The sequence below is a fragment of the Pseudomyrmex gracilis genome, unplaced genomic scaffold, assembly GCF_002006095.1.
Source record: "Pseudomyrmex gracilis isolate BER0280 unplaced genomic scaffold, ASM200609v1 scaffold_229, whole genome shotgun sequence".
Classification (NCBI taxonomy): domain Eukaryota; kingdom Metazoa; phylum Arthropoda; class Insecta; order Hymenoptera; family Formicidae; genus Pseudomyrmex; species Pseudomyrmex gracilis.
The window spans coordinates 70609-92903 of NW_018020813.1; the positions used below are offsets into that span (position 1 = coordinate 70609).

General features: G+C 36.6%; 5 protein-coding genes and 1 non-coding gene across 14 annotated transcripts in view; 2 read left to right on the top strand and 4 right to left on the bottom strand.

Annotated features, from left to right (window-relative positions):
- LOC109858886 (TATA element modulatory factor) overlaps positions 1-3281 on the bottom strand; it is a 5875-nt gene extending 2594 nt beyond the window's left edge. Inside the window, exons 1-4 of one of the 3 annotated variants that reach the window (XM_020436571.1) lie at positions 3124-3281; positions 730-2726; positions 548-649; positions 170-448 (exon numbers count right to left, since the gene is read on the bottom strand). In XM_020436571.1, coding sequence (XP_020292160.1) covers positions 170-448; positions 548-649; positions 730-2717 — 2369 coding nt within the window. In that variant the 5' untranslated portion in view covers positions 2718-2726; positions 3124-3281. Of the gene's footprint in view, positions 1-169; positions 494-547; positions 650-729; positions 2727-3123 lie in introns of all 3 variants that reach the window. The other 2 variants (XM_020436570.1, XM_020436569.1) reach the window with 2 other exon arrangements.
- Positions 3282-3840: 559 nt separating this feature from the next.
- Trnai-uau lies at positions 3841-3933 on the top strand. Its single transcript is given in 2 exon segments — positions 3841-3878; positions 3898-3933. It is a non-coding gene; the product is annotated as a tRNA-Ile (tRNA).
- A 551-nt stretch (positions 3934-4484) lies between these two features.
- On the top strand, positions 4485-6841 carry LOC109858909. The gene is made up of 5 exons (XM_020436615.1): positions 4485-4877; positions 5036-5520; positions 5650-5949; positions 6058-6239; positions 6309-6841. The coding sequence occupies exons 1-5, from the start codon at positions 4758-4760 to the stop codon at positions 6824-6826; spliced, it is 1605 nt and encodes a 534-aa protein (XP_020292204.1). The 5' UTR covers positions 4485-4757; the 3' UTR covers positions 6827-6841.
- A 195-nt stretch (positions 6842-7036) lies between these two features.
- LOC109858908 (titin-like) lies at positions 7037-9078 on the bottom strand. 2 transcript variants are annotated; one of them, XM_020436614.1, is made up of 5 exons: positions 8991-9078; positions 7824-8885; positions 7601-7728; positions 7400-7526; positions 7037-7288 (listed from the first exon to the last, which is right to left on the bottom strand). In XM_020436614.1, exons 1-5 carry the CDS (start codon positions 9058-9060, stop codon positions 7053-7055), a joined length of 1623 nt encoding a protein of 540 aa, XP_020292203.1. In that variant the 5' UTR covers positions 9061-9078; the 3' UTR covers positions 7037-7052. The 2 variants fall into 2 exon arrangements, with proteins under 2 accessions (XP_020292203.1, XP_020292202.1); XM_020436613.1 differs by having other exon boundaries at positions 7400-7535.
- Positions 9079-10072: 994 nt separating this feature from the next.
- On the bottom strand, positions 10073-11338 carry LOC109858910. 5 transcript variants are annotated; one of them, XM_020436617.1, is made up of 4 exons: positions 11148-11338; positions 10771-11024; positions 10268-10676; positions 10073-10157 (listed from the first exon to the last, which is right to left on the bottom strand). In XM_020436617.1, exons 2-3 carry the CDS (start codon positions 10954-10956, stop codon positions 10272-10274), a joined length of 591 nt encoding a protein of 196 aa, XP_020292206.1. In that variant the 5' UTR covers positions 10957-11024; positions 11148-11338; the 3' UTR covers positions 10073-10157; positions 10268-10271. The 5 variants fall into 5 exon arrangements, with proteins under 5 accessions (XP_020292206.1, XP_020292209.1, XP_020292205.1 ...); XM_020436620.1 differs by lacking the exon at positions 10073-10157 and having other exon boundaries at positions 10166-10676; positions 10771-11021; XM_020436616.1 differs by lacking the exon at positions 10073-10157 and having other exon boundaries at positions 10166-10676.
- A 1865-nt stretch (positions 11339-13203) lies between these two features.
- Positions 13204-20893, bottom strand: LOC109858907. 2 transcript variants are annotated; one of them, XM_020436611.1, is made up of 8 exons: positions 20721-20893; positions 18274-18553; positions 17990-18160; positions 16665-17735; positions 15307-16059; positions 14837-15002; positions 14309-14666; positions 13204-14055 (listed from the first exon to the last, which is right to left on the bottom strand). In XM_020436611.1, exons 2-8 carry the CDS (start codon positions 18550-18552, stop codon positions 13698-13700), a joined length of 3156 nt encoding a protein of 1051 aa, XP_020292200.1. In that variant the 5' UTR covers position 18553; positions 20721-20893; the 3' UTR covers positions 13204-13697. The 2 variants fall into 2 exon arrangements, with proteins under 2 accessions (XP_020292200.1, XP_020292201.1); XM_020436612.1 differs by having other exon boundaries at positions 17990-18118; positions 20721-20885.
- Positions 20894-22295: the final 1402 nt, after the last annotated feature.

Consider the following 22295-nt stretch of genomic DNA (forward strand, 5'->3'; position numbering starts at 1 on the left):
CATCCGTGATTTGATTTATATTTTGATTCTGCTCAGCGTGTTTTTAAAAAAACTCAATTTGCATTAAAAAAAAAAAAAAAAAAAAAAAAAAATTTATTTGTAACATTTAACAATTACAATTAATATTCCTTAATTTTCGTATTTTTAAGAAAAATATTATTAGTCTTACTTCATCAAATTTGCATTTTGTTCATGCAATTCCATGTTTATTCTGCTCACGTCGATTAGCTTCGATTCTCTAGCCTCCAAAATTTCAGTCATCTCCTGTATACGCTTTAATAATTTTTCTATTTCCACATTTGCATCGTCCGATCCTACACTGATCTCGCTTAATTCACGAGAATGTCCTCTAGTTTTTAAAGTTTTTGTTAGCAAATCACCGCTTTTAGTTAATTGCAGTTTCGCCGGACTCTGTCGCGATTGGGTCGAACTCGAATCTCCGTTCGGACTGATCAACAAATCATGTGTTGACTCTCTGTTTGTATGTTGAACACTAATAAACAAAAATATATACGCAACGATAATAATGTATTACACTTTGTTGTACCTGGATATTATTTCAATGTCGCTTGATGTTGTTGTTTCTAATTCATCTCCGCTCGTATGTCCGCTAGTTTGATCAGAACCAATTTTCACCAGATCGGAACGACTGTAAAGAAGAACTTACTGAAAAATTATTATACAAATCTGCGCATAAACAGCACAATACAAGAATTAAATAAAAACTACCTTTCTGAAGATATAGGCGAGTTTTCTCGCTGCACTTCGGCACAATGATGTTCCATATCGATTATTTCACCTTTCTCGACCATAGCATCAGCCAGCATAGTTTTCACGTACGAACTCGTAGTTAAAGGTGTTTCTAGGACTTTCGAATCACTTGTACAAATTAACGTCGCATTTTCCTCCGAACTGCTCTCTATCAAGGTTCCCTCTCTACTTGAATCTGTAGATATTAAATACTGATCGGTATTACTCTCGACTATTTTTGTTTCTTCCACATTATCGATGTGAGAATAAATGTCCGGATCCGGTGGTTCTATAGTGGTGTTCATTAACTCAGAAAAAGTAGAAACATCCGATTTTTCATTCACTCCCTCTAAATGATCCGTTTTGCGAATTGGTTGTGTAGTGATTGGCTCAAGCGTTAAATGCAAATTGTGTTTTTCTTTTAACGAGTCAAGGCTCAAATTTAATTTGTTTTCTGTACAAGCCTTGGCCAACAATTGTCTATTGTCTGGGCACGAATCATGCATCTGTGCAGATATCTTAACGTCGACCAATTCCATCTTATTTTTACCAGCATCCAATTGTTGAAACGGCTCGAGTATCGTCATGATCGTACCCTCGGAAGCCGAAGTATAAGAATCTTCGGCCACACTCGCTTCATCTAATTCGTCCACATCCTCAGGTATCACCTCAACGCTTTCAGGCGATGTTTTGGAACTGTCCGTCGTATGTAACGAAGTTTTATTCATATCTAGACTAGAAAACGCATTAGGCGACGGTGTACTATCAATACTACAAGAATATGAATTGGTGTTCAACATTTTGACTTCTTCCATCGGAGATTCGTACGGAGAGATATCGGACGATGAGGCTTCGGCTTGACTTCTGCTACTCGGTAGCTGTAACATATCGGTGCATTCTATGCACGGTGTGGCACATTCGTCTCCATCTAGAATAGGAGATGATTCTGAATTCTTTGGATCTATTGGTGACAGATAAGGACTGCTGTCGCTTTTCCAATCTCCCAGAACTTCTACGGAGCTCGGTGACGTTACCAGACTGTCCGGCAATATCTCTACCGATTCAGAATTTACCTTGATACCGACAACTGAAGGACTCAACGAATTTGTAGCAGAAGTGGGATCTGAGTCGGGTGTGGTGGTGCAATCAGTGTTAGATTGCGAACCAAGTATCTCCACACTCTCAAAGCTTTTCTTATCACTCTCGGAAGAAATATTAGGTACTGTTTGGAACACATTAGTGGGATTTGATAATTGATTGGTGTTGTTGCTTTCTGATGTTGTTTCATTACTATCTTGTCCTTCTTCTTCGCTAGAATCATCATCAATGTTTTTTACTGTTGGTACATGGCATATTTGTTCCGAATCTAAACTAATACTTTTAGCTATACTCTTCTCAGTGCTGATAGGAACAACATTATCTAGAGGCAATTGCTCTGAGGATATATAAGATTTTAACATACTTTTATCATTATCAGATTCTTTAAATATACTATTATTAGTATTTACAGTATCACTGACACAACTAAACTCTTTCTCGTTTGTTTTATTTACAGCTTCACTCTTTGTAGACTTTGTGTCTTTGGCTGCCAATTTTTCAGGAGCAGAAGTTGAAGATACCAGTCCATGTTCTTGGTTATCTTGACTTGTGGTGCTTTGAAAGGACTCTGAATGCTTTACAGTCTTCCGCACATTTTCTTCTATTAATTTTGGCGATTCAAAAAACGAACCAGTAAAACTACCCCAAATACTGCTTGAGTTTTGCTGTTTCTGTGAATTGCTGTTGGACTTATTGGTTTCTTCATCATTCTGCACTCCCCAGCTTGCAAAAAAATCAGTAGTCTCATCATGCGATGAAAGTTTTGGTTCTTCTTCCTTGATATCCAAAGCTTTGTCTATTGTCTTCTGAGCTCCCTTCAGAGCAGATTTTGCCAAATTGGCAAATCCTGTAGCATCAAACCAGCTCATGTTTTATACCTAGAAAGATAAATATCATATTTGATTATATTTTCTTAACAAAAAGATGCATCTTTGATACAAGAATTGTTAATCTTGGGTGTTTTTTTTTATTTTTTTATTTTTTTTTTATTGAAGACATAACAAAATAGATGTAGATACTGTAAACATCAATATTGATTACCTACTTTACATACAAAATAAAATCAAACTTATGTATGTAAATTAAATAGTCGCAAAACTTCCTCGAATAATACAAAATTAACGTTGCAAAAAATATGTACGCAACATAATGATCTTGTAATGATTACCTCTACTATCGTTCTTTCTAAAACGTTTCATGCATTACGACTATAACGTTATTTAATCTATTTCTATGTATCTATATGTAGACATTCGATTAGTCTAACCAACGTACGTGGCATTCTCGAAAGTGACAATTGTGACAGCGAGACACTTTTCTGCTCTCGCGAGATGTTTATATTTTTACTCGCAGGCGTTTTGCGTGTCAATCGTCAAAATACACTCAGCAGCCGACATGTTTGCGACAAGTAATGTCAGTGCTGTCAATTTCTACCCTATTCAGTTTGACCAACTGCGACTGTGATGTATTTTAGATATACATGTATACATTATATCCGCCAGGAATGTAAGATGTTAGGGAAACGAAGCGCAGCTGATAATTTTATCAGTGACAATATAACATGTACGGTAGTATAATATAATTCTTGCTAAGTATCGTAAGCGTACCGTAAATATGTGAGCAAATTGAAAATACATTCTCCGAGTTTTCCAAAATAGATCGAACTCATTGAGAAAATACTTTTTTTTTGTTACATAGTACGAACGGTGTTATATAAATAATCTTACTTCCGGAATTAATTAAGTCTTACTTTCTCTTCTTTGCTATATGTTCTACTATTCCGATATATATACACGTACTTGCTATATCGAATACAAATATAAAATACAAATTTAAGATTTTGTTCTTTCTTCGGCTTAATTTTCGCGTAATATTTATAAAAAATTAACTTCCAATCTTATGCGAAGATGAACAACTTACGAGCAAAGATGTTTTTAACATTACCGACTTCGCCTAAGTGAAGAGGCTTGTTTCAGCGACCTTATTCCAACGGCTCCAGTGGCGCAATTGGTTAGCGCACGGTACTTATAAGACAGTATTCTCTAAGCAATGCCGGGGTTGTGAGTTCGAGCCTCACCTGGAGCATTTTTTTTTTACTCTTCCCAAACTTACGCTTGACTTATTATACGCATACTAGTTTAGATTAAGTTTGATTTATATCAGTTTTATTTGTAAATTATATTAATTTTTGTACAATGTAGTTGCGAGCGTTAACGTAAACTAAACGATAAATAATTTAAATTGTTTTTTAATGTGTAAAAATATTTGGTTTTTTTATATCTTGCGATGTCGCGATAAAAATATTATTAAAATGAAAATGTTAGTAAATAATAAATAATTGTTAATTTTAAAGACAAAAAATAACGCGGTTACAGAAAAAATTTGTTGATGAAAAATAATTCGATTTTCCAGTAGAATTTTAATTATATATAAGAGAAATTTTATAGCGTAATAAAATACATTACATTAAAATATGATAACGCATAATATCCGAGAATATTTTATTAACGCGTATAATATTTTTGTACCATAAGCATTAATGTTCTATAGAAAATAATACACAAATAATAATCACACAACATCTGTGCAAAAAGAGAAAAACATGTATATATGAACTGTGTCTGGAAATTTGGACTCGATCGCAGTTACGATCGAGTCACGAGGAAGCACTTTGACCTAAATTGATCGAGATATAATGGACAGCGTGAAAGGACGACATATCTCGCCGTTATCATTATTAATGGCAGACGCGTTAAAATCGAGGATATACGAGCGATGTTTTATGCTAAGTACTCGATCGTCAGCCAAATCACGAAACGCGGTACCTATTAAACGGAGTGGCCGACTGTGTTCGGCCGATGTTCGCCCATCGAACGGAACAATGACGACCGCGGTCCGATTTCGTAAACATGAGTGCTTTAAAAAGCCCACCCGTGAGTTCGCCGATCGTCAGTTGCATTTCTCAATTCACGATGAAAATGTCCCACCCGTGTCATTATTCGCAACATAATAAACTACGGTTGACGCAGGTAAGCAATTGTTAGTTTGCCTGAAACGTTTCTAAGTTGAAAAAAAAAAACTCCTACATATATCTTTCAGAGAGACGCTTTGTGTAGAAATTTAAGTTTATATGTTTTTACGATTTTTATATAATGCATTATAAAATCAATATTACACATTATTGCAGATATATCGATGGCTTTTCTTTGTCTATACAATATTTCCGGGAAGTTTTCTAGCGAACAGACTCGAGTCTCAAGACGCGGTTCTCGTTAATTTTCATCGCAGATATAACGTCTCTAAAGTGGTAGTTCACAACGGCGGTTATTTACCTCCGGTTTCAACTCCAGATTTTTCTCTACCGGAAGTGATCGATAACAGAGCACGAAACGTAGCGACGGACGAAACTAGACCATATTCCGACGTGTTGTATCATCCCCTCGAACGGGATTCTTTGCGAGTTTTCACGCGCAAAGGTCCGCAAGACGCGAGATATTCGATGAGTGGCGAGTGGCAATTGGCAACCCCCCGTCGACCTGTCTTTCTCTATGGTAAACAAAAGTCCGCGCCGCATCCTTCCTTTCTCAACGAAATATCGGCGTCGTCCTTTGTAAGTGATATCAGTATCGAAGAGATGTCTTGTCAGAACGTAGGCAACGAACTGTTCTTCAGGTAAAAACTCAAAGAAACTTGTTATTAAAATATGAGCCTAGATTAGATATATATCGCTTAAATGTAAGAAATTTATTTACTTGCCAAATAATAATTCTATATATTATTACACACAATCCGCTCACATAGAGCGTCTATCAAAGCACCGAGAACCTTGGCGCCACCGGTGATAGATAACGCGATGGATAAAACCTGTCAAGTGTTAATGATCAGGGACTCTTATCATATTAAGTTTGAAAATAATCAGATGTGGAATTGCGGAGTCGTCGATTGTTCCGAAAACGGCAACCAATCGTACTGTCTCGATCTACGATTTCCCGTGATCGCCGGTCTACGATTAAGGGACGATCACCGAGTGACGTTGCGTTGTAAGACACAAGACAAGATCGCGCATCACACTAAGCGGATCAGCGTGAAAACTTTGGAAGCGTAAGGACGCGTCATTTGTCTTCCGGTAAAGGCAGCGAGACTAAGCTTCCCGTCTGACGGGAACCGCGAGCTATTCACGATGTGAATGTATTTTTTTTTCTTTTTCAGGAAAGGGAGAAACGCTCCGAGTATGCTATACGGCGGTTTCGAGAACGCTCTGGATGTGGACATCGGATTGTTCAGAAAGAGTCACGGCTCGGAAAACATCTTCGACGCGAGGATCCATACGGGCGGCACGGTGGTCCTTGGCGAGGAAATTTTGCTGCGCGTGTTAGTGAACGGTGACGACGGTAAATACGTAATAACGTACATAAAATAAAATTAGACACTTTTAATTTTTATTTTTCCGCGTATTGAAGGTTGGCGATACTCGAAGATCGGTCAAGTAACGGTGCACCACATGGAGGAGAGACAGGAACGGAAAATCCTCAACAGTCTGTGGATTCTCGACAAGGACGGCTGTTTAAATTCGGACGTGCGCGAGATCTGTCCTCGAGAGCAGTACAGAGCGTCACCGTTGGAGAGCTACTTGATCTTTCAAGCGTTTATGTTTGAGGGTACGAAGGAGACAGACGAGATCTCCCTTACTGTGAAGGCTACGGCGTGTTTAGAACCGGCGGACTGTATTCTGGATTGTCCCGTCGGTCACGTTAGACACGCCAGAAGCGTCTCGGATCAAAACAGCACCGTTGAATGGCAGAACGACATAATTCTGCGAGTGGTTCCTTCGGGACACGAGTTACGCGGCACGCAAAATTATTATCTAGCGATTGTGCTGTCGCTGATTGTATTGCTTGTGTTAATTGCATCGCTTTGGTTTATTAATAGCTTGCTTCATCAAAAATCGAATAAGATCCTAAAGAGTTTCAGAGCTTAATTTACTTTTGCATTTATGATATTGTACATAAAATTTTTTAATTTTTTAAGCTGTACATATACACAACCGTACACACATAGCCATACATCAAATACATAATTGTATATTGAATAAAGATAAAATAATTATATTAAGTAGATTAGATTAAAAACGTTCTGTGTTTATTTCAGTACAGTTTTGTAAGGAATTCTAATATTGTATGTGCGAAGATATCGATAATTAAATTTTATTTAGAAATGCGGCTTGGCATTTCCCAAGCATCCAGCTCGGAGCACAGCTTTAGTCCAACCGCGAACAATGCGAGAGACGCGAATATGCTTTTCACAAACGAGTCCCTACTCAGATTGTATATCACACAAGCCAGGGAACATGTGCATACTTCCTCGAAGTAGCTGAAACCTTTCGTCAGATAATAATTATCTACGATCCGCTGTCGTTCCTCTAGTTTGCGCGCAATAAGCTCTGCAATATAAATTAGTATAACGCGAAATAAATGTGTGTACGATGTAAAGTCAAATACATTGAGATAACAGCAATGTGTGTTTATATTAACGTTTTTTTCCTGTTATTTACCTTTTTGTTTTTGTATTAAAGGACATGTTTCGTCACAAGCATCTTCTGCAGGAGAAACAATACGCTCCGCTCTTCTAGCATTTACTTCTTTAACAGCTCGTTTATCAGATACAGTTACTTCTTCTCTCTTCGGTGGCTTTTTTGTGTTAATTTTATTATTCAAAATATAACCAAATTTTTAAGAAATACTTTATCTACTACCTGCAATTCCGGACTTTTCTTTCTAGGTAGAACCTTCCGATATTCTTCGTCAATAAATTTCTCATAGTCAGTAGGAAGTGACAATCTTTCTTCCGGTTGGCTATCTTTTACAGGCTCTTCAGGTTTAACTAAAATTGTTTAAAAAATTATTTAAAAAATTATATATTACTTGTAAATATTTTTAATAAAGAAAATAAGTTTAAAATATATTATTCATAACTACGATGCTCTTTTAGTTCTCGCGGAGTTTCTAATTTAATCTCTTCCGCTTCTCGACTGATTTCATTCTTAATGATTTCAGGTTCTTCAATTGCGACCGAAACTTTGTTCGGAGATATTGCTACAGTTTTATTATCACTTATCTTCTTCTCTTTGATTACATCGTTGGTATCATGATTTGCTTTTTTTTCAGAAGGAACAATAATTGGGAGTTTTTTAGGTTCTTCAACGAATTCTTTTTCTTCAATCGAATCAATTTTTTTATCATTACGGTCCAGTATTTTTTCTATATGGGTGATTGGTTCCGGAAGTTTTTTCAGTTCTTCAATCAATTCTTCTTCTTCAACCAAATCGATTTTTCTGTCATCACGATCCAATATTTTATCTGGTGGAATAACAATTGGTTCCGGGATTATTGTAGGCTCTTTAATCAATTCTTTTTCTTCAATCAAATCGATTTTTTCCTCATCTCGATCTAGTATTTTATCTGGCGGGATGACAATTAGTTCCGGGATTATTGTAGGTTCTTTAATTAATTCTTTTTCTTCAACCAAATCAATTTTTTTCTCATCTCGGTCTAGTATTTTATCTGGCGAGATGACAATTGGTTCCGGGATTATTGTAGGTTCTTTAATCAATTCTTTTTCTTCAATCAAATCAATTTTTTCCTCATCTCGGTCTAGTATTTTATCTGGCGCGATGACAATTGGTTCCGGGATTATTGTAGGTTTTTTAATCAATTCTTTTTCTTCAACCAAATCAATTTTTTTTTCATCACGGTCTAGTATTTTTTCTGTCGGAATAACAATTGGTTCTTGGATGCTTGGAGGTTCTCGAACAATTTGTTCTTGAATATCAAGTTCAATAGGCTTCGCTTCGATAGTGTCTTCCACTGCCTTTGGCGGTTCGTACTTTACAATTTCTTCCGGTCTTACTAGTTTTTCATATGCTGCTGCGATCACCGGTTTCAGTTTATTGTCCCTGACGATATCATCCAACGGATGATCCAAAACGTCATTTTTTTTTCGTGGGAAAAATTCATCAATTAAATAAGGCGCTTGCTCGACTGTTTCATAAAGATAATAGGATAATAGAGTAAATCATATTTGCGAAATAATATTTATTATTAGCGTACAAAGCTAAGACATTTTTTCAAAATAAATTAACGTACTTGCATCACGAAGCTGTGCTCTCACTATAGGACAAGAAGGAGGACAACGACACACAGATTCGCGAGACATTTAGAAGCTATGTGAGACTTCAGTAGATTACATATTTATGTATATAAAAAACAAATGTACATATTCACACACACATTCATTATTTTATCAATTCTATAAAGTTAATGAATTGTAATAAACAGTATTTTATGTCCATATTTAATCATTGTCACGTCTGTTATTTCGTGTACATGTGAGGTTGACAAGGAAACATTTTACACTCTGAAGGAGTATACGATAATTTTATAATTCGTATTACATTCGCGTTCGCTTCTCACGAGTAAACATCAAAGTCTTTATCTCGTAAAAGAGTAGGATTACTTGAATAAATATTTCCAGCTTTATTGAGCGCAATGCAAGAGACGATACGCGAAGCGTCGAGATGCTCTGGAGATACACGTTATTATTTTACGATTTTTCTGAAATAATTAATAAATAATGAATTTCATAATCAACACACAACTCAAAATAATTACTGAATCTTATAGACACACAAATGTTTTTTCAACGGATTTGATTATCTTGCGGAGATTCTTTGGAATCGTAATGAGTGTCATTTAAATAGAATAATGCGTCTGGCTAAAAAAGTATTTAGGATAAGTTCTACTTGCTGTTCGCAACGCTCATGGAATCGTTTTATCTTTGTTTTTCATTGAAAGTTAAACACAGATAGATAACGCTCACGACCGTTGCAAACCGGCAAGTGGACTTTAATATATTCAATTTGGATTATGGTTAAAATTGAATTAAAAATAAACATCGTAATTTCTTCCAAATTATTTTATAATTGTGTTTAAAATAATTTTCTTATCTTGTATTAATCCTTGGCCAATCTATCCGAAGTCATGACTATGGACTAGAAAAAGAAGATGTTTTACACATATAGCGATATGTTCGCGGTTGGCTCGTTAGAAAAAGGGAGAAGACGTTCGAGGAGATGCGTCAGTTTTGGAAGATATTAACATGTTTAATTATGCAAAGAGTTGAAACACACCATAACTGTCATGTAATTGCAGATTATATGCGTGCAGAGAAAATCAATATTTCTTTTGTTCCTGCATTTGACTGTACCTTTGATAAAACAAATTGCCAACACAGATCATCAATAAGAATAAAACCTGAAAAGTCTTTTTATGTAATTCCTTAGGTAATTTATTGCATTACTTCTCAGAAACTTATATAAAACATTTTATTATTTCTTAACTATGTATGGTCATTAAATACATACAATATTATGAAGATGTAATTTCTTCTGGCTTTGGATAAAGAGAACTGGATTCACTAACACTAAAATTCAACTTTACTGTTGGCACTTCACCTTCTTTAGCTAATCTGTACTTTTTAACATATGCTCCATTAAAGTTATAGCAAAGAGGTAATTGCAGCTTTTCTGATAGTTCGATATCTTTTGCTTTCATTTGACGTATTATCATTTGTTCTAGCAAAGGTGGAAGATCTGTTGTTGCAGGTAAAGTTCTTTCTTCTGGCACTTTTGTATTATTCAAGTACAAATACTCTTTGTCTTTAGGTACAAGCTGGTAATCTGGTTTATAAGTTGAACCACATAGCTGTAATGGTGTTGGATATTTTAAACCTCGGAACACTCGTTCAACAAGTACTACGACCTTACGTGCTTGCTGAAACAACGTAACGCCAAATAATTTAATTAAAATATAATGAAATACAGATTAAAAAATATATCTCAATTTATTGTAGTCATTTCGCACTTACGTCAAATTCTTGGGGAGTTGGCATTGCAGCAACTTTCAGTATTCTCATGTAACATGCTTCAGGATATCTTTGAAATTGATTTCGAATTATCATTCTACCGACACCAAAGTTTTTCAGGTTTCCTAGAATCTCCCATAAGGTCTTTCCCTTAAAATCTGTTGTGCGACCAATATATTTGATAGGCATGATGTTCGATTAACCGCTAAACAATCTTCGATTTGATGTGCCACTTTCCGCACAAAAACTTCTTCCTACTTATGTATTATTTCTTATAAAAAAAACTATTTAATTACTCTATATTTGTAATTATTCGTATTATATTAAAATATATGTAGAATAAACATGTAATAAAAAACGTAGAGTTGTTTGTGTTGTACCTTTGTGTTATATTATACCTATTTAACGTGCTTTCAGTCTCAATCGAGACTTTTTATCACATTGATTCTATTTTTTTCACTATTTGTCTTTTTTTTTTACTTTTTACAATTTATTTATTTCATAACTTTTCATTTACACAACAGAGAGAGAAATGTTTTTAAGTGAGGTTAGAGCGAACTTAGATCGTCACTCGCCACTTGTATTCTGCCATTGGCTGCGTTCCGTTTCACGCATATGCGCTCATTTATCTATAGTACACGTGACATATAGTATAGATAAATGCAAAAAAACACTTAGTGTACGAAAAATTCAGTTTTATCGATAAAACAGACCCACTTTAGGATCCCCTTAAGTTGTTTTCAATTGTCCACCTCTCTTCAACTTGGACCAAAAGCTTTTTGATTATTTTTCTTTTAATTTTGAAAACATATTTATTTATAAAAGTTGATGACAATATTTTAAGTGACGAAATAAGAGTAAATATATGTTTCTGATGAAAAAATACAAGATTGGTAACAATAAAGAAGTTGATCAACAAAAGCCGGAAATATTTCACTATTTTAATCAGCAGCACATTGACATAAAGAATTTGAAAGTAGTGGAATTTTTTTGTCTTCCAGAAACAAATGCTTGCAAACAAATTGTTTTTTTAATCAAATATAAAATCCCGAAAAACACAATTATTTAAAAATAATGAATTGATTTTTTGGTTTTTATAAATCTTTATTTATTCTTTCTATTTTCTTTACTTATTTTTAAAAACAAAACACTCCAACTAGTTCTTAAAAAATAAATGTTAAGCGAAGTACTTTTGCAACCCACCTAGCATCAAGATAAGTTGAAACAGCAGAGAAGGTGAGTTGAAACAAGTAAAGTTTATGTCAAAATAAAATAATATATTATTTATTAGTAGAGTATGTATTAATTGATTTGTATTGTAACAAACATTGTTAAAAATACAATACTTAAGGCATATTCTTGAATGGCAACATAGTAGCAAATATTAATAATTATAAACTAGATAATTAAATCTTACTAGGTTAAATCAATCATTTAATTTTTTTTTAAACTTAACATTTTCTTGAGAAAAAATCAAACATTTAAACTAAACATTTATAAATTAGATAATTAAGCTTCATTTTGTCAAATTATCAATCATGAACTTAACATTTTGGCGTGTTTTTTCAATTAAAAATCAATTTAAAAAAATAACAATTGTAAAATAAAGTTTTTGAAATATCCAACGGGCGAATTTTAACTTTTATTTTCATCAAAGGCTTTTTTAGTTTTAATAAATTGATGTAGAGAAGAATAATTCAAATTGTATGACGACGCGGCATCTCTAAAGCTCTTTTGCCTTAAGTTAACTTCTTTCGCAGCAAGCTCATATATCTTTACGCTTGCTAAACCTCCATCAGTTTTACGAACATATTTATTTGGCATTCTATAATAATAATAAATAATTTCTATGTAAATTATATTACAAATTAAAGTATGATAAAAACCTAAAATCGAGGTGAGTTAAAACCAGATGTGTCAACCTACCTCGATCATATATAAACTTAATCTTTTAAAAATTTCTCACAAATATTCCCTACAAAATTAATAAATATGAAAAAAACTTTACATCAAAAACAAATTATTAAGCTACAAAAATATCAAAGCCAAACTAGGTAATATATAAACCAAAAAAAGACTGCATTTCAAAAAATATTACTTTAGGCTGATTTTACTGCACGAATATCATAGAAATGCAACCGCTTTATCGCACATCGTCGACGTCTACTGATAGTCGAATGTTATTTTATGTATATTAAAACTGCATTGTTGCCCAATCGTCAACTATTATAGTTTTCGAAATATTTTGTCATTTTTTCAACTTATCTATGTTTCATAGATTTTCCCTAACGTTTAAATAAATTGCAATGTATGATAGAATCAATTTAGAATGTTTCAAACTTTTGAGAGAAAGAGAGAGAGAAAAAAGAAATAAAATACGTTTATGATAAAATATATTATTTTTCATTGTTTAATTATTAAATAAAAATCTTGTGCGAGTTTGCATGTGAGTTGTTTATTAATTTTGATAAATATACATATATAAAAACTGTTGCAAAGAAAATATGCATTACTTGGCGATCCGAAAACGCTCGAATCATGCACAAAAGTATAACCTGGCGCACAACCTTAGAGAGAACCTATATACGCACTATATACAATAAATTAGTTATTTAAATATAATGAACTGTTTACAAAACGAACAAAGGCGACTTATTCGAGTATTAGTAAAATATAAATATATCTTTAAAAAAATGGTTGCCTTAAAAAGTAGTCTATAAAATTAACATTTATATATATTTTATGTAGTATAAATATGCGTATAAATAATCTACGATGTGTCATCATGGCAACATCATCGATCAAAAAAAATATTTACCACATCGATTGACAAAAGGATCGTTTAATTTTAATGAAATTTAAAATTCTCACGTGCGAAAGAAAATATATAATATGTTTGATCAATGATTGGATCGTGTTGTTTTTTCTTTTCAATAGTTCACAATCTGACGAATCCAGTCAAGGTAATACGAGACTCGAGCGTAGACTCCAGGCACACCTGCTTGTCCGCAGCCGATACCCCACGAGACCACTCCCGCTAATTGCCAATGGCCGTGCCGCTCGCACACCATCGGACCACCGCCGTCGCCCTTGCAGGCGTCCTTTCCTTCCTCGCCACCGGCGCAGATGAAGCCCGGATGCAAGTTGAAGCTGGGACCCAGTCGCGTTCTCCTCATCTGCTGCTCACACACGTGGTTGTCGACAACAGGTACGTCCACTTCCTTCAGTATGTTTTGATACTTGCCGTAGTCGCCGAAAGCGTCTTTGCCCCAGCCGGTGGCCCAGCATCTACCACAATATTAATAAGATTAATTAAATTGAATTTGAATAAAAATAAATCCGCATAATTTTTTTTTTTCTAATAAGAGGTCATTTAAAAAAAGACATTTTATAATAAAACAAACATCGTTAATAATGTTCTTCCGAACTATTGTATGTCTTGAAATTGTTTCTTTTGTGTGTGATTGATAATGATGTTTATAGTAATAATAATTTCCATTCTCGACTCGCTATTCCGTTTTATGATTTACAATAAACGTACCTCGTTCCAGTGAAATCGTCAAGTTTGTCCGGCAGACAGGCAGGACTGATGTGCGGATTCTTCACGAAATCCACGTCGTGATCCAGCTTGAGAATCGCGATGTCGTTAGCGAGAGTGCCGGCATAGAATTCGGGATGCACGTACACGCTGACGATGTCACGCTCGATGTAAGGATAGAACTCGACGTCATGATTCACGTCCCATTCGCCAAGTCGCGCACGTAAATCGCGGCCCGCGTGAGCCTTCACGCAGTGAGCGGCAGTGAGAATGTGACGTGGTGAGATCAAAGTACCGCCGCAAACGTAAACGCTCTCTGTGGGATCTTTTTTCAGAATAGCCACTTGCCACGGATATTCACCTGAGGCAAAATGTAATATTGTAAAAATAATATTGAATTTTTTTCAAACTCTGTCTAAAATGTAGCGTAATAATTTTTAGTAATTCAAAAAATCAAATGTCTAGCTCAACCGCTGACATTCCGCAAACTAGAATCCGTTTATTCAGCAAACGTGATGCGAAATTGCGTACCGAATTCGGAATCTCCGTCGACGTAGACGGGTGTCTTGATGCGGCCATTGATGCCCTGCGTGTTCCTGACTCCGCATTGACTTGGTCTCGGCTGCGCTCCTATTATATGCGATCTCTGGCAGCAGACGTGACGCGCACCACAAGCTGGCGGACGTCCGTAGCGTCTCTGCGAACAGAAACAAGCCGATTAATCGATCGCACAACGAGTCTGAAAAACGACTCTCGCGAACACATATATGTACAAAAAAGATTTCTACTTATCGTTCTCGACCGTTATCTGTACTAAATTTGGCGTTGCCACTCAGTCTCGCGTTCGTAAATTTCCGGTGTCGTTATTACCGCGTGGTCGTTCTCTGTCGTTTTCGTTCACAGCCTGTATATAGTCACTTACAACAACTCTTTATGTGACCTGTCACAACGGATTAAGTCTGTTCAGCGGAGCGGAACAGACCAACCGAGTGTTTCCTTACCTCCGATATCGTCTCGTTAAATGTCGTCGCGTCGCGCTTTCTTCGATCCGAGAAAGTAATTTTTCCGCCTGTCTGTCGTTCGCCGCCGACAGCCGATTCACGTGCGGTATTCTTCGTCGCGATCTCACCGCTTTTTGTTGTCTTCGCCGTTTTTGCGTTCCTATAGTAATCATCCGTGTAATCATCCGAGTAATCATAATCATCGTCATCATCATCTTTGAAGTGGGATGGATAGTAAGCGTTGTGATAATGAGGCTTATGATAGATCGGATACTGATTATGAACACCGTGCGACGGATAAAACGACGGTCTCGACGGATAGACGATCGGTTTCTCGTGATACGTGTTGTGCGTGTGATAATGAGGCGCGTAAACGCCGTATCCGCCGTACCCTCCCCCGTAATGCCCCCCAAACAGATTCTGCTTCTTGTAGGCCAGCAGATGACCTAGCTTGTGAACAAGCGCTGGATTTGGCGTTACGTGAAGATTTACGAAAGGCTTAACAACCTTCTCACCGTACTCGTCTTTGGTAACCTGCACCGCTACGAGCGGATTCACAGAAACCGGACCTAGATTTATGCCCTGTCCGCCGACTAGCCCGTAGCCCGGCGTGTACCCCGGGACTCCTAGGGGATTACCAGGATGGGGCGCGATCGGGCCGATACCACCGGTCTGCGGTAGGCCGAAACTGACGCCCCAAGTCGGCTTCACGTTCAGTTTCGAGGTGTCCACATCGCTTCCTACCGTCAGTCTCTGCAACGAGAGAGTCGAACAAATTCACGTGGAACTCTGAGATCTCTGTTTTCCTCTTTCTATATCTCTCTCTTTCTTTCTCTCTCTCTCTCTCTCTCTCTCTCGTTTTTAGTGTTAGAGCGTCGATTATAGTTGAGACTTTCTCGTCGCTTTTATCGCTCGCGTGCTTTGCTAAAAGCGTTTGTTCGGCCCAGATCGTACAAAGTTTTCGGTGTCCTCCGTCACGGCAGTTTCTAATCTATCAGTTTCTAACACGAACGTTTAATTGCACGATTGTGTCCGGAAAACGCTGACCGGTTTTAACTTGAGCTTTGTCAAACTGAGCTATTTGTTAGAATAATAATGTTAGAAGCAAACATTTGTATATTCTACATCCGACGATACTTAATCGACATACAAGTTGAACTTTAGATGTGGAAGACAAATTTTTATCGATCTTTGATTGAAAAACCAAAAACAAAACGTAAATGCTTTAATATCATCATAAACGTCACAATGTGACGGAAGAACTTCAATGACTTTTACATTGCTTTGAACATTGATCGCCACATCGTCCGTTCGAAAAGCCGCAAGAAAAGCGAGAGAGACAGTCCAAATCAACTTACTTCTTGTATCTCCGGCTTGTCGCTCTTCCCGGTAATGTGTTTGACGTCCCTGCGGTTCCGCTTCGTAACTTCCGAAGCTTGTCTCGTCTCCTCGTCGTTTTTCGCCTCTTCGTTCTGCTCGGTCGCGTTTACTCCCTTGGGCACCCTTACAACGCTCATAGTGCCGTTGCCGTCAGTAACCACCACGGTCTCGGCTTCGATGCCCTTGTCGAGATTGCGCGGATCGATCGCCAGGTAGAGATCGTCCTTGCGACCGACGTGGTTGATCGTGGCGCACTGGTCATAAGGCACGCACACGCAATCGTTGTTAGACGTCAAACTGCTGTCCGCATTGTAATCGTTGTCAGAATATTGATTATTCAGCTGTCCAAATTGTCCGGCGGAGCTGAACTGTTTGCCATTCGGCCTTTCGTAAGCGGGATAACGATTGGCGTAGTCCTTTGTAGACGAGGAGGTAAAACTCGGGCCGCTGTTGGATGTGGGTGTTTTGATCTTGAACGCCTTCTTGTATTCCTCAAAGTCGTTGTACGTGGCGCCGTAAGTACCGCCATTACCGTAACCGTAATTACCGAGCCCGTTGCCACCGAGTGAATTTGACGGAATTACGACAGGGGGGTTGTTCGCGACGCCGTCATCCCCATGATGGTAGTGATGATGAACGTGCTGCTGAACGGCCGAGGAACCCGTTTGATGCAGCACCACTTGCTTCTTGTCGATAAACTTGTCTTCGAAATCAGGCTCGATGTCAATGCCCGGCTCGTATATGGGTTTGTTTACAAAGGAGGAAGGGAGACCAGGTTTCTTGTAAATGGGATAAGGTCCGGAAACGAAGCTGGGCGGTGGTTTACCAAATATTGGTCCGGGTCCGGGATAAACGTTGGGTCCCAGTGGTGATCCGAAGCTGGGAGGCAGCGGCACGGGTTTTGCTGGACCATAAGGTCGTTTTACCGGTACAGCCGGAAGCGGACGACCTACCGGCTTGATGGTCACCGGCTGAGCATAGATGACGTCATGCGGGTGGATATCCCGATGCGAAGAATAAAAAGGTCGTCGTTGTTCCGCATCGTCGCACTATAAAAACAAAAACGATTTAACAAATCTCTTGAGTATTAAAGTAATTGATTGAAGCAAATGAAATGAACGATTGAATTTGTAAGTTCAGTTTTCGATTAAGAACTTTATACAAGTGCATTTTGCAATTTTAACGATTTGCCAATCATATTTTTCGAACATTTAAGATTTCAGAACGCAATTGTTTTATAAATAGGGAAATAAATTAAATATATAATGTTAATTAATTTTACTTATCAAGTGGCAACACTCACGGTCATCAAATTGAGAGAACAGAGTTTGTCTTTGATGAATGAGCGAGCGATGGTATCGTTGCCAAGCTGAAGAGCGGTTTTTATGTCAGGATCAGAATAGATCTCGTCGTAACCGTCGAGATTGCGACCCTGTCGATTAGACACGAGGATGTTGTCGATTACAGATTCAATCTGCAATTGAACACAGTGTATTTTATGTATATTTTATAACATAGTATAAAATTTAATTCCACTTGTCACGCTTAATATTTAATGCTGAAAACATTTTACATAATGATCTTTACCGATTGCTGTTTAAGAACGTCTGCGACTCCGCTGGTGCCTGATTGAATATTCGCGTTGTACACGGGCGATTGTTGGGATTCCTGTGTGTGTGTGTCAGAATTGTCGAACGTAACAGGACGATATTTCTCTCGCACTCCACTCGACGCCTGTATCGAGTCCTGGTTCCAAGACGGTTGCCATTGTTGCTGCGAAGAGTCACTCGGCGTCTCGTGTACTTGAGTACCAAGTGCTTGTCTTGCTATCGCCAAGCAAGTTATCAAGATGAATTGCGTCCTCATCCTTTAACAAAAAAAAAGCCTAGTTTTAGTGCTACTTAATTTTATAAAGTCACTTATTTAATCTTATAAGTGCGCACTGTCTATATAAATATGTTTCTCTTTATCTCTCTGTTATTTTAACCCAATTGAACGTAATTATTTTCTTTCTCTGTATTTCTGTCACAGTTTAATTCTATTATATTAATGTAATTATTGATTCAAGTCAACCGGCAATTTTCTCTCTCTCTCTCTCTCTCTTTCTTTGTCAATTATCCTAAAGATCTCTCGACAAATTTCTCCCCGAGTAAAACCGACCGCACACCATCCACGTGAAAGTGCATCTCACCTTTCTCCGTTCTGTTTCGTTGTTATTCACAAACATTGGCACAAGTATAGTGCTCTTGCATCAATCGAATCATCACGACTATCTTTGCATTGCGTTTTAATTTAATTTAACTATAACTCCAAAGCCCGACTTTAATAATATTTTTGGCGCTTCGAAATTGAGAAGCAATTCGGTAATGTCGAAATAATATATTTATTTATACGTGCGTACGATTTATGATAAAATCAGATAACGGTATCAAACTAGTTCGAGCTCTCCTGCACGAAGAAGAACGCATTAGGCGTGTAATTAAGCGACGAGGGCCAACGAAAGCGAGAGGAAGTTGGTGAAAGTCGTTTAGCCGCTTTGTACTATAGCATCGTTTCTTGAAGGCATCGAGCCACACATCTCTCGGATGAATCATTACACTTTTCGAAATTATTTAGTCGAGACTCGAGAAAGCAATTGCGTAACGGATGCGGCGTGACGTCCGAACGGAATGATTTAAATTTCAAATCGACTATTTTTATTTTACACGATCGCTAATGTTTTCAATAAGCGGATACGACTCTCTTCGAAGAAAAGTTTCGCTATATTTGACAACAAAGTTACGCGTAACGTGTCATAATTCGTCGCTTGTTTTTTCACCACCCACAACAGTGAAAGTGGTTACGTACGCAATGTATACGCGGATATACTTCTAATTTTTTGCTTTCCACTTGCCTTGACATCTCCCGTCGAAGAGCAAATTCGTGTATCGGTTCTCTCCGCGACAGCTGCGTAACGAGAAGTTTTCTTTACGATGACTCCGTCGCGAATAACGCGAGACCGGCTTTATATTCTCGTTAATTATCCCTCGAATGACTCGCTTTTCGCAGTAAATCAATCATCTCCGGAGTAGGCCGACTACACGAAAACAATTACTGCCGTTCTAATTTTTTCATCTCATTATGTTTTACAGCTGTTAGAAATCTTTACGAATGTCTTTATTAGTTGAGTTAAATCACTAACTTCGCCACACTTTGTGTTAGCACTTGTTGCAACGTAATTGTTTTAGATGTAAAATTGTTGCTTTAAAAAAAACATAAAAACCATGTTTAAATAATATATAAGCGATTTAAACAGCATTAAGTCATTCTTTCTTTTCTTCATTTTCTTACTTCATTGGATCAAGCAAAACGGATAAGTGTGATTATATCTATTTATGTTAAATATTTCCACTGGAATTGTATGATAATTTGCGTGTAGCACAAAATAGAGTGGATCGCGGATATGCCTGGACAAATCTGAGAATCTGAATAAGGACAAAGCGGAGGCAGTGTTTTTAAAGAAGAGAAAGTTTTTTTATATTCCACAAATAGAGCATCGCGTGGGCGAGATCTTTTCACTTCTAATTCTCGACAAAGAACACGCATATTTTATACTTTGAAGTGCAGATGTACTACGCGTAATATAAGAAATACATATCGGAAAAATCGTTGAGCTCAATAGAACTTTCTAAAGATACGTGCAAATTTATATTGCCAGCTGATCAAAAATAACATTATAATAAAATGTTGTTTTTTATCTACAAAACAGTAGCACTTTTATTGTCTCCGACTTTAGACGATCGAGAGTATTTTACGATCAGACGTTAGATCCATTGTGAAAAAAATCAATCACGTTACTGCTTTCTTCAAATATTAAAACATTTTAATTATTTATAGATGTATTAGATCATATACAATACTTGCAAGGATATTTTCGTAGAATATTTTTGAACTTTTCTTTACATTGTACGAATTATCTCTGCGGCGCGGCGAAGAGATAATTTTGTGATCGTAATATTTGTAAAATTTAAAGATGTATGTTGAAAAATACACACCTGACTGATGGCGTCGTAGGATATGGACGTCGCGAAGTAAAACTGATTTTCTCGCGACTACGTCTTGCGTGTATCTGGACTCTCGCTCTCTAACCGAACACTTTCTCCCTGAGTAACGCCGCTTGTCTGTGCTTTTACCGAAGTCGGTCTTCTTATATACACCTCTTTCGGGGATGATGGGCCTCAGCCGTGTGAACTATCGGTGGGGTACACATTCGTGAGTCATTCGATCCAACATCCGTCTTCTTGAAGCTTCACATTAAAAAAACAATGTCAAATAGCGCAACCCGAACAAAATAAAACACAGAAGCGTCGGAGAAGTCACCAGAGGTTTATTGCATCTCGCACGAAGGTTTTTTCGATTTTTATTACGGCTATATTCTTTTTTCCGATCCGTACAAAACAGTAAACACGATATACGAGAGAGTGAAATGTCTTGCTTCAAGTTGCATATTACATAGTCCACTTTTTTCGTAGTGCTTGATGGCTTGTGGAAAATTTATTTTATTGGAAAATTATATAGATGTATGTATACACACACACACACATGATATATATGTATGTATATACACAACAACATTAATGTAGTATGTATAAAATAGTCTCTGATATATAGTTGAAGAGATGGAATTTATAACGACCTTTAGAAGAAATTGATAGAAACTATTAATATTAAGGAGATCCTAAAGTGGGCCTGTTTGATCAATAAACCTGAATTTTTTGCGCACACTAATCTAGTTTTTGGCTGTATGGATTGATAAATTCTTTTCTACAATTAAAGTACATACAATAAGGGATTCAGAAGTCTAAATGTATACATATAACAAAATGAAGAAAAGCAAAATTTTTAAAACAGTTTGTTTATTTTGTTATATAAATTCCGACTTTCCGGATCCTTCATTGTACGTACTTTAATTGTAGAAAAGAATGTAACAATGTCCGTACAACCAAAACAAAGATTAGTGCGCACAAAAAAGTTTTATCGATAAAACAGATCCACTTTAGAATCTTAAGCAATTCACGCGCTTATTAAACTAAAAGTGTTATGAATTGTTAATATGGCGACGATCTGATCAATCTATTTATATGGACTATAATTATTTGTTTAATTGCAGTGTTATTGATTGCGCTGATTAATTGTATAGGAAACTATTTAATATTTATTATATTATTAAAATGGGGAAAGAGATAGTTTTACAAATTATTCCACATCCTGTATACAAGCTGTATTTTATTATAATTAAAAATGCAATTATAGAAACAACAGTGTTTTAATATTTTTTATGCAAAGTAGCTTAAGTTGTTTCTTTTCTTTATTTTTTATTTTTTTTTTATTTTGTTTTTTTTATTTTTAGATGAAATGTTCTCATTGGCCAAGTTGACTCGCATGGTCCTTCGTAAAAATTGGTTTGCCACACAATTTCTGGAGAACATGGGTCGCGTGTTTTCCCTCGAATCAGGAATTACGTAAAAGCCAAACACAGCACGTAGTTGAGCACAGTGTTAAATGCATGGTCTATTCAAGAGCTAATGAATAAAATCGTGTTACGTCATGGGGTTTTTCGAACCATTGGA

Excerpts from the sequence above, each read along its gene's own strand:
- LOC109858909 (XM_020436615.1), top strand. The coding sequence starts at position 4,758 with ATGAGTGCTTTAAAAAGCCCACCCGTGAGTTCGCCGATCGTCAGTTGC. Across the intron at positions 5,521-5,649 it reads GGCAACGAACTGTTCTTCAG|AGCGTCTATCAAAGCACCGA; the intron begins GTAAAAACTCAA and ends CCGCTCACATAG. Across the intron at positions 5,950-6,057 it reads AGCGTGAAAACTTTGGAAGC|GAAAGGGAGAAACGCTCCGA; the intron begins GTAAGGACGCGT and ends TTTCTTTTTCAG.
- LOC109858908 (XM_020436613.1), bottom strand. The coding sequence starts at position 9,060 with ATGTCTCGCGAATCTGTGTGTCGTTGTCCTCCTTCTTGTCCTATAGTG. Across the intron at positions 8,886-8,990 it reads AGCACAGCTTCGTGATGCAA|TCGAGCAAGCGCCTTATTTA; the intron begins GTACGTTAATTT and ends TTTATGAAACAG. Across the intron at positions 7,729-7,823 it reads GCGAGAACTAAAAGAGCATC|TTAAACCTGAAGAGCCTGTA; the intron begins GTAGTTATGAAT and ends AAACAATTTTAG.
- LOC109858910 (XM_020436617.1), bottom strand. The coding sequence starts at position 10,956 with ATGCCTATCAAATATATTGGTCGCACAACAGATTTTAAGGGAAAGACC. Across the intron at positions 10,677-10,770 it reads CAACTCCCCAAGAATTTGAC|CAAGCACGTAAGGTCGTAGT; the intron begins GTAAGTGCGAAA and ends ACGTTGTTTCAG.
- LOC109858907 (XM_020436611.1), bottom strand. The coding sequence starts at position 18,552 with ATGAGGACGCAATTCATCTTGATAACTTGCTTGGCGATAGCAAGACAA. Across the intron at positions 17,736-17,989 it reads GTTCTCTCAATTTGATGACC|TGCGACGATGCGGAACAACG; the intron begins GTGAGTGTTGCC and ends TTGTTTTTATAG. Across the intron at positions 14,667-14,836 it reads CGACGGAGATTCCGAATTCG|GTGAATATCCGTGGCAAGTG; the intron begins GTACGCAATTTC and ends ATTTTGCCTCAG.